Here is an 18,591-nt window from a genome sequence, read left to right as displayed (position 1 = left end):
TGGCCTGTTCCTAGGTAAATCACATCATGACCTGAGTAACATGCAGACATAATACTTGCGTAGCTGAGGGTACTTGTGATGGATGTTTGCTGGTGTCACTACATGAATAGAACTGCATTGATTGAATGATAGTCTAGGACATTCAGGCTTAATATTTATGAATTATAGAGTAGAAGAAGAATGATAGTGTTCTTGTGTTATGTAACTCTGTTATTTAGAAAATTATGTCTAACAGTGTTAAGTTAAAAGCTGGAAATAGGTTTGCTTATGTTACAGTGAATAATATCAGAATATAACCCAAGATTCAGAAAACATTTAGAGATGTCCAGTTGAGCAATTAAGAATTTTAGCAAATTAGGAGATTATGGCCTATCGCTGTCATCAGGCATCTCAGGCCTGTCATTACACTATAGCCCTAGTAGGACATCGAAAGAGGTTAACAGGGTCCTTGAACAAGTTTTTTTTTAATGAATTCCTTTTAAGGGTATCTACATTCATTTCATTTTTTTTCATGAATTTATTAGATATAGTATTACATTCAGCAATCAATAGTGAATATTTAATTGTAACTGGATCAAATTTTTAATTTTCTCACAGGCTACAGATAAGTAATACAGTGCATTTAATATCCGACTTCCATTGAGGTGACTGATTTGTACTAGAAGAATGAGATCAAAACCCGTTCAATTATGCATTCATTTTTTATTAATGAACTTTTTGTTGAGATAATCATGTAAAATTTTAAAAGCACATAAAAGTAACACCAATGTTTATTATCAAATTACCCAAGTTTAATAGTATTATCTTGATATAATTTGGTCAGTCAATTATCTTAATCTGGTCTTTTTGTTCAGCATAAAGAATATGTTTCTTCAATATTGACATTTTTTCCTAAGGATTCAAAAGGGCCTTATATCCACAGGAAATTCCTCTGAATATTGCGTAATTTGATGAAGTGTTAAGAACTCCGTAAATGCAGCAGTAATTTGTCTCTGCATTCTGGACTTGATTTAGCTTTATCTTTTTTCTCATAGGCATTCTGAAATATTTATGGTGGTGTATATTGGTAATCTGATGTGGGAGTCCTATGAGAAACAAAAAGAACTAATTACTAGCAAATTTACAAGCTGTGGCACATACCTCCAAATTCATTTCTACTTATTATAAAAGAAGTGGAATAATGAAGCAATAATATAAAGAGTAATTTTTAAAAATTCTGCTATTGTTTTCTCTCTTAATTCTTGCATATTTCATCATTGATCATTAACCTGATCACGTTAGTCCTTTTTGACAAATGTAGTGAACACCTGCTTTGGTTTTAGAGGAATGAATCGAGCAATGTTCAAGATAAACAGAGTTGGCCTTGACTGATCGGGTATTTCATGGACTAGTGTTTCCCAGCAAGCACATTTTAGTTATAACTTTACAGTGAATATTCAGAAGCCAATTTTGGTAAGTACCTTAAAATTTGATATGAAGTATGTATGTAACATTGACTGTGAGTGTTTAATAGAATAGGGAAATGGTGTTTTCAATTCACTTTGGCCCAGATATTATTTAAATTTATCAAATTAACACATTACTTTTATCCTCCCTAAAAGATTCACTATAAATCTGAAGGTCAAATTCTTAATAGGATTATTCATCAAGTTGCTCACCAGTACTTTGTGCATCCTGTTAAGATAAGATCCCAAACTCTATGAAGTTAAGTGAATTTTTTAAACTAATTTTTTGTATGAGCTTGTAATGCATCAAGTGTCTAGAAATTTTCTGGGAGAAATGGATGCCCCAAAAGCATTAATTTTAATTATTAAGACCGTTAATAATAATGAGAGGATAACTCCAAGATTCTGCCATTAGGGAAATATTACATGCTTCATGATATTGCTTATTATTCTAATATAAACCAAGTACATAAAGATGTACCTAATGAATTACCAATTGGTGACTTAAGTATTAATTACATTTTGACTATTTAGGTATCTACAAATCAGTATTTTTAGTCAGAAATCTTCTGAAATATTGAATCTATTAAAAAATGATACACAGAACTTTATTTTATATGTAAAACTTGTCTTACTGGTTTTTATTGTTGCCACACTGCTTTTCACAACTTTATGTGTTAATTTAATCCTTGATACAACATTTGCTCAGTAGCATATGTCTGTATTTGCAGTTTACCAAAACATTATTCTCTAACGGTCGTTTGGGATTGCATTTTGAGGGTCTCTTCCTTTGCCAATTGTATATCTAAACAAATAGAGTTAAGTACATATATTAGAAGACAATTTGAAATATCTAGCTAATGATGCCATAGCTTAGTTTTAGAGAATATTTGACTATCCATAATCTTTAGCTATAATATTGATTCTTAGTGACTCTTAACCCATTTGTGGGTCATGGCAACCTTCCTAATGGTTGGCAAAACACTCTAGATATATAATTCTTTATTTTAAGGTTAACAACACATTATTCTAGAGACTTTTCATTGCCCCCAATGAAAGTTTACTTCCTAGTGACCTATTAAGTTAGGAGTTATGAAGGGTAATTAAATGTATTATTTATAAGGTGAAATTAGTGGTACTAAAATTTATGAGGCTTTCAGAATCAGTATTCACCATGTCTGTGATAACATTGTAAAACTCATTCTGTTCAAGATATAATCAGATGGTTGAATTTCCTGCATTATTAGTGGTGAGCACTTTAATAGGATGTCTTGATGCTGTTTGAGTGGTTTTCAGTTGCAGCTTTTGTAGGTTTGTCAATTCATTGGTCAGATTATTTTTTGAATTTTTAGAAATTGCTTTTTTCTTTTGTTATTACTATACAATTTATATTTGGTTGTAATTTTGTTTCATTACAATTTTTCTGAGTTTTATCTCCCCTTACTCTTTGGGTAAGTGTAAGGTGAATTTTGGTGTATTTTGACTTTCAGAAGTGGGATTCCATAAAGTGTGAGAATCTCTATTGTAAAAAGTTAGCTAGATTATTCAGTTTATATGGAATACATTAGCTTTCTAATATTGCAGGTTTAAAAGCACACTAGAGTATGTGCATCTTTTATTCCACTTCTCCCTTTTGATCTATAAACCATTTTAGAGCAGTTGAAGAGAGGATTCCCTTGACATCAGAGTTATAGGTATCCCATTTAAAACATGGGAAAAGACAGGAAAAAGTATCATATATGGTATGGACTGGTTCCTGAAAGAATATAAAAAATACCATTAACACATGGCCTATTTCTCCTAACAGATCATGTTTACTCTGAAAACTAGCATCAGAATCTTTGAGTATTCATTTATTCTAATGAGATAGAAAGTTATAATAGGTAGGAAAGTTTTGTGTTGAGCTCACTATGGTAGCTGATTATTTTGAAAACCAATAAATTTTGCATTGCACAATGCAGAGGTCAAAATGGAGAAGATCTTGTTATGGAGTTTCCTACTGACTTCCTCTGGAAGTCAAGCCGTGAGATCCTTGGTTCAAAGAAATACCGAATTTGCAGTGGATTTTTATCAAGCTATTTGTTTATCTCATAAGAACAACATTGTTTTTTCCCCTCTTGGGACAACTTTGGTTCTTGGAATGGTACAACTTGGAGCAAAAGGAAAAGCACAATGGCAGGTAAAACAAACTCTAAAATTTCAGGAATCCTCAACAGGTGAGATTCTTGTGTATGATTATTTATACTGGACAGGAGCTGGTCAAATGTATTTTTTAAATATCAATGAGAAGCTCAGGGTTATAGGACTTTAATAAATGAAAAATGTTATAGAAAGTATAAAATTATAATAAAATGTAAAATTGTAAGTCATACTCATTCATTTACAATTGTTTCCTAGTCAAAATGTCAACAAGATAATTTAATAAGAAATTGATTCTATACAGATATAAAATTGTGAATATGGCTATATATTTTATTTTGGTCTGCTTGAGACAGTTTTAATTGAGATTATGTTGTATGTGCATATGTGTGTGTGCATGTGTGAATACATAAATGTTCTTCCATTACCTCTATGTTGTGATAATTTTCTCATATTATGCAACTGTTTCAGAATATAATTTATAATTGTTGAGTTGTACTGCTTCTTGTGGAAATACCATTGCTTACTTAATCCTTCCTTATTAGGTTGTATCCAATACTTATTAAAAAATCATTGCATGCATCTCCCATTTCATGAGCTTCTTAAAATTAGTTTTCTAATTAAAATTTAACCTTTTCACTTAAGTGAAACTAGGAAAAAACATTAACTTACACATTTTAAAATCTTATTCAGTTAATAATTTTAAAACTGAAAAAAAAGGTATTTTCATAACCCATCAGAGGGCCTTTGCATGTGAATGGTTGTACTGGAATCTCCCAAATGCCTATGTAAGAACGAGGGTAGAAGCTTTTGTTAAAACCCCTTTTGAAGGGGTACTTGCCCATCTTCCTGGTTATTCTGTGCTATCAATTTCCATAATGATTTTAATTTTAAACTTTTTTATCACTGTCGGATAATACGTCCTAAGCATCTGAGGAAACGTCCAAGTTTTTGATTTAGGAAGTTAGTCACTGTAACTAATTTCAGTATGATTGCTTGACACAGAGTGGTTATACTTAGGAATTTGTTTTCTTCTTTATAAGGTTTATTCGCTTCATTTTAAATAAAGGCAGTTGTATGTACAAAACAAGTTGATGAAAGGGAAAGTTGCAAGAGTTTTCCTTCGAGAACAATATAAAATGAAGCCAGTGTTCCAGATTTGGTCGTGACTGTCTATATTCATTTCAGCAAATCCCACTACACAGTGCCAGAGACATTTGAGTCACATGATACTGCTTTGAAAAGTAATAGAACATTTATGAAGCTATGCCAAGTTGATCCCACAATCAACTAGCACAATTTGAGCTTCTGAAATCCAAATTACTTTAAATGAACACATCTTATAAGAGACACAAAAGTAATGACAACTGTGGATTGTGACGGTAATAATAATCATGGTAATAATAATGATGACACTAATATATATATTTGCATATACAGTTTATTTTTGACTTATTAAATTTATGTATTTATATATAATGTAGCAGTTGCTGCTTTATGTGCTTGATATAAGCACCTCATTTACTAGTCACAATTACTCTGTGAAGTGGACAGAACCCTGCTACACAGGTGAGGACACTGAGTCAAAGAAAGGTTAAGTAATTTGCCCAGAACTAATTCCAAAAATGGTTCAGCAAAGGGTATAGATCATAAGAGCAATAATGAAAGTTTTCATGCTCTCCTTGTAAAAATACATGTGGACTATTAAACGTTGACATTGTTACACATATAACAAAATTACCAAGCCTGCTTTCTGCTGTGCTTTGTTAGGGGAAGGAGAGGGGGCGCACGGAGGATCACAGCAAGAGGATAGAAAAGCCAGCCAGAATGGAAAGAAATGTGAAAAATAAACTCTGGAAAATAAAAAGAGGGTTAAATTGAGGAATAATGAGAGAGGTGACCCAGAATTAAGGAGGGAAACTGAGTGAAGGAGAGCGAGGAGTTAGAGGCCCAGCCAGGGTCTGGGAAGGAAGAGCACAGGGACAGCAGTGGTTAGAGAACAGGTGTGACAGGTCAGAAGGTAATGCCTGGCAGTCACGTTGGAGTCAAGACAAAAAGATAAATTAGTAATCATGTCCTATTTATTTAAACTTCAGAATTTTAATATTCTTTTCATCATGGATTTCTTTGCACTAATACTGAATTTGGAAAAAATGTACTGCAGTGAAATATTATTTATCTTGATGACTGAATCTGTTGGCATTTCCTTAAATTCTATACCCAAGATGAATGTCTCATTGACTCATCTTCCTCCTGGCCCTGCTTTCATTTCCCAGTGATTACCAAAATGTGCTATCTGTTGAATCAGTCCATATTTTACTTTCCTCCTAACAACCTGATTCATATTAACACCCCGCTTATTCTACAGATGGCCATAACAGAGGCTGCTCCTCTAGGCTCCTAGTGTCCTCAGTTCTCTTTTCCCTCATTGGCAAACATCTGCTCAAAACTACCTTCTCCAGTTGACTGAGCACCTGATGATGCTCCATTTTAATTTGCTTCAAATAGTCCTGCTTGCTAATCAAAGTCTAATTTGAGAGTGTTTCTTTATTCCAAGAGGGTTATAGGAAAAGAACCAGACATGAATTCCTGTCTCTGCTCTGCAACCAAATGAGCTTGTGATTTGGCACCTCTTCAAGTTCCTGTATCTGTATGGATTTTAGACCCCTCACTCTTTAAAAAGGAATTTTGATTAGATGACGTATATGAACATTTTGACTAAAACAATCTATGATTCTATGACTGCCTTTGTTTTCTTCCTTGGATCTCTCTGTTGCACACATGATTAGCCTGCTGGCTCTGAATAGCAGAAGAAGTGAAAATATACTGCATTTTAGTATATTTACTGGAGGTCTGGTGCAATCAACCCAAAAGCCATCTTCACCCTATGATCTTTTCCATGGCTCTATTTTAGGAAATGAAACAAACTTATTCTCATTGCTCATTAGGAGCTATGGATTTGTTTTCTTTTTGATCTGTGCTAAAAGAGGTTATTAATCTATAAATTAAATTTATAAAGGAGAAAATTTTATTTTTCCTAAACACTTTGTGACTTGGTGACATTTTTTCACTGACTTCTGGGTCCAGTGATTTATCAAAGGGCAGCTGAATGTCACACAGTTTTAGACCTTAAGTATATGACATAAATCTATTTGCTCTGACAATTGAGTTGGAACCATTTTTTTCTCCCACCTCCTTTTGCACCCCATTCCTTTAAAGATGATCATAAATTACAAATTTCTGAAAGTTGGTTTCAAGTTCTGCAACTTCATTTCTGACCTTAATTAATTCTTTTGAAGAAGGTCTCACACCTTCACTCAGCAAGTCTTCTCTGCGCCTCCAACTATTAATATGTCTCTTGGCTTCAAAAGCAAAAAATGATTGTGCTTGAAATGACTGCATAAGCAAGTAAAATAAATTAACTTCCTTCACTTCCTTATATAATCACTTCCAGGGTTTTAGAGAAATTACTGAAATTCTTCAGATTCAGTCATTTGGAAGTAAGTTTTGTATCTAAATTTTTTATGTCTATGTCTATAGCCTCATGAGTGGAGAATCATGGAGTTTGAGATATGATGCAATATGCCTTCTAGAGCTACCTGTATGGTTGTATAAATTGTACCTACACCAAAGCTCTAGGACAAGGAGGCAAGTGAGGACTAAAGTGTAGCCTCCACTCATCTGAACAAGATATGAGTCCATGAGTGCCCAGTGAGGCACCTGTGCTTTGAATATCACACAAAGATTCCCTGTGGGCTGCTAGTTATCTGGCAAAAATGTTTAAACACACACACACACACACACACACACACACACACACACACACACCTTATATCCAATAGACACCTCATAGCAAGTTCTTCTCAGTAATTTTTTTTTCCTCTTTATTCAGTGGGTATCTCCAAATGATGAACCACTTATGTTTTCTTCAATAGAGATTAATTGCATGTAACCAACTTCTAAGTTGCGAAAATGGTATTTTCAGTATTTAATTCAAAATATAACGAAGGCCCTGAAAGAAACTTTCCTTTGAAATGCAGTTCCCAAACTTAATGATTGAGTTCCAGGATTAAGCCAGATGAGAATAAAAAATTTGGAATGAATAGGAAGTCACTGAGCAAAGACCAGAGCTGAATACTCTCATAGGCATGTATCCCTTCCTGACAACTCTGTGGTCAGAATGCTCCAACAATAAATAAATAATAGGCCAACAGTGGTTCTTAGCTGACTCTGACAGACTCATTTGGGTAGTGGTTATAGTTGGAATGGTTAAAGATTGTTATTCTTCATATAGACAGCCAAAGTATATAGATTCATGAACCTGAAGAAATAGGCAACTCAGATTCTTACACATCTCTAGAGATGATTATAGGGGGTTGCCTTGTAAATTTCAAAACCTGAACAGGTGCAGTTGCTCATAAGAGAGCAATTCTTTCTTCAGCTGAAATAAAAGCAATACTGAAAAGGATTGCTCATCACTGTCATACTCCCCATCAACATTCATTAGCATTCCCCTTTCATAAGTATCATATCTTATACAACGAATGAGACTCTAAAGCTAAACTTCCAACAACGAAGAAAGAGATGAATTTGGCTACACAGATGGAGTTTCCTCCAGCCTGTTGAAATGCATATTCTTTTTCTTTGACAAATTTCAAATTTATATAGACATTCTTTTTTCCTTTGTAAAAGCTGATTTCTCTCCAAAATACATATTTTGCAGAGATAAATGCTTAAAATATTTATACTAACTTAGAAAGGATCATTAGTTATACCTGTGGGTGCAAAAAATGATGATATGAATCAGAGCACTTAGAAGCAGAGTTGAAAAGCTGTTGTTTTTCTGTTGTTCAGTATGTCAGTATACATTATAATTATTTTTTAGGAGAAGAATTTTCTTTGCTGAAGTCATTTTTCTCTGCCATCTCAGAGAAAAAACAGGATTTTACATTTAATCTTGCCAATGCCCTCTACCTTCAAGAAGGATTCACTGTGAAAGAACAGTATCTCCATGGCAACAAAGAATTTTTTCAGAGCGTCATAAAACTGGTAGATTTTCAGGATGCAAAGACTTGTGCAGAGACAATAAATACCTGGATAGAAAGCAAAACAGATGGTAACGTTTCTCATTTTCATAAAAATCATTATTTCCCATTGTACTCATGGTTTTTAATATCCTGAAGTAAAGCATAGTTGAATATTTTCCTACTAAACTATGGCTCAGAGAGACCAAATCTATTAGGTTTTCCTCTTATTCAAATTAATACTAAATTGTGAAACCAAGAGAAATTGAAAAGCATATGTTTTATTTTTTGAGAGACAGCTGTGTGTAACATTCTTAATGGAGGAATTTTAATAATAATTTTTATTTAAGCATAGGTTTTTATAAGCAGCAGGAATAATCTTTAGCCAGGTAAAAATTAGATCTGCCAACTCCAAATGCTTTCTTTCCCATGTATACTATAAATAATTAACACATATTGTTGACTGTGTTAATGTTTAATAATAAATGTTGATATTCTTATCATAAACATGAGCATTAAAACTTTAAATACAAGCTAGCAAAAATTCCAAGGGAATGCAGAGTGACAAGGTAGAAACAACACAAGTTTAAGTCATACAGATACAAGTTCAAATCCTAACACGTTTAAGCTATGCCCTGTTTAAAATGAGGATACTATTAAAACATTTTAAGATTACCGGAAGGCTTAATAATAATGTATATGAAGTGACAAACATGTATCAAGTCCTTGAATAACAGTAGTTATTTCTTTGTTCATTCACTTTGCTATAAAAAATTGTGATGGTTTAAAATGCTACCTTATACTTTATTGGAAGCCTCATATAGGGAAGCAAAAGTTGAAAAGGTGAGATGGGTGTTGTGAGCAGTGTTCACAGGAAAGTCCTGTTAATAGGCTACAATATGAGAACATCCCTAGACAGCTTGTTGGCATCCAATCATGCTTTGGTCATATAACTTTGAAATACTTATTGGACAGAGAAATGGGAGATGGGTTGTTGAGAAGAGAAAAACCATACTAGCAGCTCCATTTTTATTCCTTCCCAATGGTCGGTGGCTGGAGCTATAGAGTACCAAGTTTTGGGTATGCCATTAATTTATTAATTCTGATTGACTTGCTGGTGAACCTTGAAATGAAATTTGAAAAGCACCAATAAATATGCAGGCAGAGATATTTAATATTTGCTCTTTCTGTCTGAAAAACAATTTACACAAATAATCTCACTACACAGAGTCCATTACCAGGTCTGTTCAAATTTGCCTAAGATGATCCTGTATTTCCTGTTTCTTAATGAAATCCCATTGGTACTTGAGTCTAAGTGAAATATTTAATAGTGCTTCCTTTACTCTCAAAATTTCCAAGTAAAGATGATAAAGTGCCCTGTTTATAACTGATCTGAAAAATAATTTTTTTCTCTCATTCCATTTAAAGCAGTTCCACTGAACCACTGTTGCATATTTCTTCCTACCTCCTTCTTTACCCTTCACAGGAAAAATTAAAGACATGTTTTCAGGGGAAGAATTTGGTCCTCTGACTCGGCTCGTTTTGGTGAATGCTATTTATTTCAAGGGTGATTGGAAACAGAAATTCAGAAAAGAGGACACACAGCTGATGAAATTCACTGAGAGAGATGGAGCAGCAGTCAACATTCCGATGATGAAGGCTCTTCTGAGAACAAAATATGGTAATATGAAGAATCACATTCTCAAGCAGAACTTTGAGGATTACCAAGTATCACTGACACTTTATTTTCTGTGTTCCAGGTTATTTTTCTGAATCCTACATGAATTACCAGGTTTTGGAATTACCTTATAAAGGTGATGAGTTTAGTTTAATCGTCATACTTCCTGCCGAAGATGTGAACATAGAAGAAATGGAAAAAGTAATTACTGCTCATCAAATCCTGAAATGGTTCTCTGAGATGCAAGAAGAAGAAGTAGAAATAAGCCTCCCTAGGTTGGCAATGTCATTTTATTATTCTGGTTCTTATGTTTTCACTTAGGGAGGAATTTGAATAGCCAGCTGCAAGATAAATGCTTGAAAAGACTATTGATGAAAATGGAAAGAAAAATGCTTTTGGCAGTGTAACTCCTCTTTATGGCTGCAAAGGCAGGTCTGCACATTGCTAGCACTGCTTTGCCACGCGGAAGATGGAATTTAAGTGCTCAGTATTCTCTGAAAGAGATGAGGAAAAGTCGAACTAGAATGCTGGGATTAAAAGGAATTATTATTATTATTATACAAACTGATCCTCCAGTTTTTTCTTTCTGATTTAAATTTAAAATATTTATCTTCTACTCTGTTTTAGGAATAAAAAAAAAACCCAAACACTTGTGATACTATACAATTAACCTTTGACAGAAGGTGCTCTACCAGTCATTGGATTATAAATAGAATCTTATGCTCAGTTTTAGACAGTTAATACAAAGTGAAAATTGCAAAAGCATATCTCAGGAAGTAATAATTTAAAATACTAATTTCTGGCTATCACGCTTCTAGGAGGCCGGAGAAACTTCAGAGGGTAAAGTGTGCCAAATAACTCAATTCACAATCTACCTGAACTTGTAAAAAGAAACAGATGTCTAATAGATTATAATCTGTCTTCATTTCTAAATTTTTCTTCAAACTCATCAAGGCCTCCTGGTCTGTGAGCCCCTCCTAAACCTGTGGTTCTCCCTTCCTTTTCTTCTCAGCTGGGATCCAGTCTATCATTTCCATCACACTCTCACCAAACAGTCATGTTGTTGTCATCTCAACTTTATCCCTCTTGAACCCTCTTCCCAACCACCCTCAATCCTGAATCTCAAAAAGCCACACCTGCTCCCCAGCTACTGATTTTCTTAAGCAAAAACCCAGGAGGCAGTTATTTTTGGCCTCACCGAGGCTGGAGCTTGGAACTCTTTGTTCATTTTCTGAGAACCTACTTTCCTAATACACACACCATACCAAAACCTTGCCTCTGTTCTCAAGGCACGGCTATCTGTTCATTCCGCTTAACTCTTAACATACGTCTCAACTTCCTGTTCCTTCAGGAAAATATGTCATCCAGCAAATGCTCCTCTGTACCATTCACCCCCAAATTTATGTAAGTCTTTGCTAATGTTTTGTTCCTCTACCTCTCTTGTTGCCCCAGAGAAAGTGGTAGCCTCTGCTTTCCTCACCCTACCCCTTGGGTTGTTGGTCCAAACATTACTAACCATCAGCTTTTCTTGAAAATCTTGTTCTTACCCCTGGGGCTTTTGTATTTATTTTTCTTATAAAAGTTTCCTGCTCCTTCACTTAGACTTTTGCTTTCTGTTCTCAAAAATGTTTACCAGTGTTTCACCCTCAGGGTTTTCCCCTTCCTACTCTTTTATTTGTCCTTTACTATTCATGTCTCTAAAATCTGAATCTCTTACCCAACTTCTCTTCTAGCTCCCTACTATCTGTATATCTCTACCTGAATGTAATTCAGTCTTTCAAAGAGTATTTTTTTAGCTCTCACTGTGTGCCAAACATTGGAGATATAATGGTGCATGTGACAGAAAGTTTACCTTTTAATAATGGGAATAATAGTTTTAAAATTAACTTGTTTATTTTCTAATTTACTTGCTCTCTCTTTCTCTTTCTTTCTCTCTGTCCCCCCATATCCCTCTTTCTCTCTCTCTGCTTTGGGAAGATCACTATTTGAGGCCAAAAATCTCTGAGTTTGAAAACCATCTGTACCATGTACTAGAAGTGAGATCTTAAGAGAGTCACTCCACCATCCTGAGTTGTGGTTTTATTAATAAAATGTGGGGATAATGATATTTCAGCCACTGACCATTGAGAAGGACCCAGTTTCATCAGACTAGATAACAAGTGCTTAAGTCCCGAACTCAACTGACAATAGGACATACAGGCTTTTAGCAGACTTTCCTTTTGGGCTGCTGCAGTCTGGACAACATTTCTAAACTGTTCAGCCTTATTATTAGCATCTACAAACTGTGGCCTCCCTTCTCATATAACCTCTTCCATGGTGTGGACATAGACTTACCTTTTACTTCCTTCAAGAACAACTGTTATGGGTTGACTTCAACTCACATGTTGAAGTCTTAAACCCCTACCTCAGAATGTAACCTTATTTGTAGATAGAACTTTATAGAGGTAATCAAGTTAGAGTGAATTCATTAGGGCAGGTCCTAGTCCAATATGGCTGGTGTCCTTATGAAGAGGGGAAATTTGGACAGAGATACATGCAGAAGGAAGACTGTGTGTAAAGACTTAAGGAGAAGATGACCATCTACAAGCCGAGGAGACAGGCCTGGAGCAGATCTTTCCCTCACAGCCTCAGAAGGAATCAATGTTACCCATACCTTGATTTAGGACTTTTAGCCTCTACAACTGTGAGATAATAAAATTGTGTTATTTAATTTAAGCCACTAGATTGTGGTAATTTGTTAAGATAGCCCTTGACAAACTAACATAACCAAGAACAACTTCAATGGTTAACTAAATCTTACTGATAGCTTGGTCTTACAAGGTGGAAAGCAATTTAAAACCAGGTGCCAGGGATGAGTGTTCCAGGAGTGTAGGCCATTTATTGTATCAGAGAGACTTCTCCTGTCCGTTGCTATCCTTAGCCTCCACTGCCACAGTGCCAGGCCCACTTGCAACCTAAAGGGATGTCTTTCCCATCTCCTTCCTACCCAGAAAACAGAGTCCTTCAACTTTTCCCAGCGTCGAGGGTAGGTAACACAGATTTTCTCCCATCCCTCTCAGGCCACATTCCCACTAATGATAAGAATCTATAGTAGTAGATTTCAACTCTCAGTGAAAACGTTTTCATGTTATGTAGAGTAGATTAGCCCCTCATCATCTCATACTTCCCCTATCTCCATCCCACTGGTTCTATTTGAATAATGAAAAGGCTCATTGTGTTGCCTTTCCCAAACACATGAATAATTTGCCTGAAAAGGTGAATTTGAATCTTCAGTTATATGGAAACAGAAACATCAGTTGTCAGTTGTACCCCTTTTTCCAAATGAATTCCATCCACCGATTTTTCAAAAAATTTAATGGTAGTTTCAATTACAGTACCTTATTACATATATTCATAGCACAAATTCTGGGAAATAGAAGATGCTGAATAAGTGATGGCTATTTTTCTTTCTTTATTAAAACGATTCCTGCCCAGTCAGTACAAACTAGAGAGTCTTCTCTGACTTCTCAGTCTCCCACCCTCCTGTCCCCTCTGTCTAGCAGCCCGTTCTCTGTGCTTTTGATCCAGCCAATTCTCATTCATGTTCAGGTTACCTCAAAATGAACTCCTCCATGTAGATTTCCCCAACATGCTCAGTTAGAATCAATCATTCCTTATCTTTATTTCTAGAACTCTTTATGCAAATCTATCATAACACTCACCACACTGCATTTTTCATTTCTTGCTCATATTTTTGTCTCTCCTATTAAGATGTAAACTCTGGGATAGGGCATTATGTCTGCTACATTTTGGGTCCCATAGTCCATTACACACTACATGGTATACAGTATGTGCTAAATGAATGTTGTTGAGCTAAATTACATAAATATTTTCAAAGAAAAAGATTTTGTGCTATTTCCTTTTATCTAGTTTTAAATATTTCAAAAGCCAGAATTCAACTTTCCAGTAACTCTTTTATTCAATCCCTGTGAGATCCTGATGAATCTGTCCCTCTTTCTCATATGTGATGCATCATGAAAGATAGGACATCAGTCATTTTCTTGGAAACTTGTCTCTAGAGAATTAAAATGATGTTTTTAAAATTCACAAGACTAAAAAAATCTGTCATCAGTTTTTCAATCACATTAATACAGCATTACCTTTAAACTGTTTTAACTTCTCCATAGAAGGATGAGTCTTTTGATTTCTTAAAGGAGTGATTTGCTTATTTTTTAAGTTTATGAACAATTTTAGTCCATCAGGACATATTACTAAGTTTCCTGAGCACTAAAATTATGGACTGAAAGTTCTGAAATACATTTTCCCCCAAATGAACAATTTCCTCATAACAGAAAAATATCTACTTAAAACCTATGTTCAGTATAGGAGAGGGAAAACTGTATAGGCTCAATAAATACTTTTGAGTAGACTGCCAATTTTCTATTTTATTGGTTAATGCTGTGGTTCTTTTATATCTGAATGAATGCATTATGATTTAAAATTGATAGCTAAAGATTTTGGTAAAACTAGAATGGTTTAATCAACTGTATTAGATTCCTGGGGCTGTTGTAGCAAATTTCTGCAAACTAGTTGACTTAAAACTACAGAAATTCACTCCTTTACATCTCTGGGGGCTAGAAGTCCAAAATGTAGGTGTCATCAGGGTCATGTCCTCTCTGAGACTCTGTGTGGAATCATCCCCTGCCTCTGCCTGGCTCCCGGTCGTGGTCCATGATCTTTGGTGTAATCAGTATGACTGGTGTCCTTATAATAAATAATTCTGTGTGAAGAGAGATGGCCACATAATAACAGAGGCAAAAACTGGAGTGATTCATCTACAAGCAGAGGAACCTAATTAATTACATCTGCAATGACTGTATTTCCAAATAATGTTATATTATAAGGTACTGGGAGTTAGGGCTTCAACATAGGAATTCTGAGGGGTCATAGTCCAACCCATAACACCAACTATACTAAATTCTGTTATTGGAAAACAAAGTAAGAACCTCTTTGAAAGCAAAATTTAGTAAACACCAAAGAGAGAAAAATTAATCATTAGAATGATTGTATATCAGCAACAGTAGGAAGGAGAATGTGACTATTTAGATTATAGTTACTGTTTAAGAAACACTTTTCTTTACCCTCTTTGATGTATTACTAGTTTAGAATGAAAGCAAACAAGATGTAGTCTAAAAATAGTAGGATGCTTTCTAGTGTTTGTTATCTGTAGATAGCTAATTTTGAACATTATCCTGTGGTTGGATAGCAGCTAAGACAATCATGTTACTTTGTTTAAATGCAATACAGGATTATATAAATATTTTATAGTAAAAATTACTCAGGGCGAACAACTTGCTATATGTCAAATTCTTTTCTGTATAAGAAACATTCTGAGAATATGTTTATATGATTATGTGGATGGACAAAAGTGATCATTTAATACATGTAAATAAGGTACATATGCAGCTAACTTTCCTTTATAAGCACTTTAACTTTACATTTAGCACTTGTGTTTTAATACTAAATGCTCTGGTTTTATATTTTGGCTTAGTCATATCTTGCATTTTTCAGATATGGAAGCTAAGTCACTCAAAAAGTAAATTGATTGACATTCAATTAAGTGTTGGGAGATGGGATTAGCTCTCATGTCTATTGGCTCGTAGCCTTCCCTTCCGGTCTTACTATTTTTCTATTTATTAAAAAATTTATCTCATGTTCAAAAGCTCAGACTGATATGGACGTCACTATGGACAAGGAAATGGGACAGATGCAAAGTGGTATATGTGCTCCCTATTGACAAGATGGTTACCACTTAAATGGGGTGTACAAATTTACGAGAAATTTACTAACAGTATACAGCTGTGTATAGTAAGAATTAAAAGCGTGGTACAAACAGTGAGTACTAGGAAGTTCATAAAAAAAGAGAGGAAAGAGTGGGGAGGGGGCACCAGAAACTGGAGTTATAAACAAAGGCTTCATAGAAGAGGAAAGACTTGGTCTGGGCTTTGAAAGAATCAAGAGGGATAAATCCCATATGTAATGGAGAATTATTGAAATTTCCAAGTAGGATAGTGAAGTGTTGAGACAGTGTTTTAGAGAGATTGATATGGTAGTCACACCACCTTTGTTCATGCTGGATAGTTTGTCTGATAGTTCTTTCCCCACCTTCCCTCCCATCTCCATTTTTTTCTGGATAATTTCTATTGGTCCTTAAAACCAAGTTTGCATTTTAGAAAGCTTTTCTGATCTCTCCATGTAAGATCCCACAACATTTTCCCTTCTTCCTGCTGGGAATAGTTCCAGTACCTTGTGTTTATTTCTGTACTATAAATTAAAATAATCTGTTTGTCTTTCCTACTGGACAGTAAACTTCTTGAGGTCAAGAGCTATGCATATTTCCTTTCTGTGTCCCCAACACAAAGCATGCATGAGAAAAATAGTAACTGTTCAATGAACATTTGCTGCTTTAATCTAATGGTAATGATGATCAAGAGGTGTTAAAGAGGGAAAGACTGAAACCCAAAAAGTCAGTTAAGAAACCACTTTAACAATTCGGGCACTAAGTAGTGAGTGTTAAAGGGAACAGCCTCACTGGAAATAGTAAGTAACTGGTGAAGCAGAAAGACATTTATTGGAGTGCATGACTCACTGAATGCGGGTTAAGGATAGATTGTTTTGAGATTCTAAGCTTAATTTACTAAGAAAATCAAAGGACTATGATTTCTTGTTCTTTTATAGCAGTCCTCAACTGGGTACCATGGACTTCTGGAAAGTTCTGGGGTAGACTTCAGAGAGACCCTGAAGCCCTTGAAATTATTTATAAATTTATGCATATAAGGTCATGTATGTATTTTCCCTGAGAGAGGCTTCATAATTGTCACTGAATTTTTGGCAGTCCAGGTCTTTAAACTTGTTAAATTCTACAGTTCTATTCGAAAGTGTCTATGACTACACAATAGCCATCGTCTTTCTAAGAGGTATCGTTCTTTTAAAGTGTTCACTGGTGTGGCTTCTTGCAGTATCTTTTATCAATTGATAAGATCAGTTCATGGAAAATAGAACATAATATTGAAGACCAAGAGCTCTGCCAGCTTCTTACTGTATGGCTTTAATTTCCTTACTGATATTTTTCTTTTATTAAATGGAGTAATAATAATACATGCCTCTTAGGATTGTGGTGAGGATTATATGAGATAATGTTTATAACATTTTTAATACTCAATATTATCTCATTGTTATTTTTATTTTTCTCATTCAGTATAACATTTACTGAACACCCATTATGTACCAACATAGTCCTACATGCCCTCCCCTCTTTATGATTTCTCAATATTGATAGAGACATATTTTTATATTTAGGTTACAGGGGAGGTGCAGACAAGTAAATCCCTTGCCTGTGGTCACACAGCTAACAAATGGCAGGACCAAAATTACAAGAATCAGAAAATAGATGCAATGTGGGGAAAGCATGAGGGAGAGCACAGAATACAACAAATGGTCTGTAAAAGAATAAGCGGCAAGATAAGAGACATGGAGCCACAGTGCCAAGGACACTTGTGGAAGGTGTCCGTAGGGCACAAAGTTTCATGTTCTTGCTGGGCTAGAAATCAATTCAGGCTTGATCAGCTTTGGATCTGTAAGTGGGTGACCGTGACCTCTGTGGGTGATGAAAATGAACTCAGGGAAAATGAGTCTGGGTATGAGAATAGATATGACCTGACCAGCTGCAGTAGTGATTACAAAATGTTCATTTACTTTAGCCTTTTGGACACTGATACAAATTGGAATTGTGAGTTTATATTGTCCAGATAATATGTTTCATATGTGACAGAAAGCGTTTTTCATTTGGCCCTTGAGGCTAATAGAGCAGCCACACACACACACACACACTATGAGGTAATTGGTTAGAAAGTGAAAGAAACTACTAGGCATTCACATAATAGTCCAGACCCAGCAGTCTCAAGAATTGTGTTATATTTTTATCCTTGTGGGCAGCTCTAAGATCTGCTTTGGTTGGCTCTCAGCCTGAATATTTCAAGGATGACTTAAGTCCACTGTATCAAATCTAGAATTATTTATATTGTCCCAAATAATGATCAGGACCCCGAGGGAGACCCATTTAGGATGTTTTGTCAGTAAACAAGAGTCCTGGGTATAAAGGAGAAGGAAGGGACAGCATTGATCCCCAGTAGGGCCTGCAGACTAGCAATTCCATCTTAAACTGGAAATTCAGAATTGCTTTCTTTCACTTCCTGCAGCTTCTACATGTTTAAGACCCCTTTAGCACAATGGCAGTGTATAGCAGTAAATTATAGTCTTTTAAACA

At 35.1% G+C, this 18,591-nt stretch overlaps 1 protein-coding gene across 1 annotated transcript in view; it reads left to right on the top strand.

Moving 5' to 3' along the window:
- Positions 1-3,411: 3,411 nt before the first annotated feature.
- Positions 3,412-18,591, top strand: part of SERPINI2 (serpin family I member 2) — a 28,556-nt gene continuing 13,376 nt past the window's right edge. Inside the window, exons 1-4 of the mRNA XM_036898382.2 lie at positions 3,412-3,661; positions 8,470-8,700; positions 10,095-10,289; positions 10,369-10,561. Of these exons, the coding sequence (XP_036754277.2) occupies positions 3,415-3,661; positions 8,470-8,700; positions 10,095-10,289; positions 10,369-10,561 (866 nt within the window). The 5' untranslated portion in view covers positions 3,412-3,414. The remainder of the gene's footprint in view (positions 3,662-8,469; positions 8,701-10,094; positions 10,290-10,368; positions 10,562-18,591) is intronic.

The sequence above is a fragment of the Manis pentadactyla genome, chromosome 1 (assembly GCF_030020395.1).
Source record: "Manis pentadactyla isolate mManPen7 chromosome 1, mManPen7.hap1, whole genome shotgun sequence".
Classification (NCBI taxonomy): domain Eukaryota; kingdom Metazoa; phylum Chordata; class Mammalia; order Pholidota; family Manidae; genus Manis; species Manis pentadactyla.
Note: the sequence above shows the minus strand (reverse complement) of the source record. Positions and strands in the feature narration are given on the sequence as shown.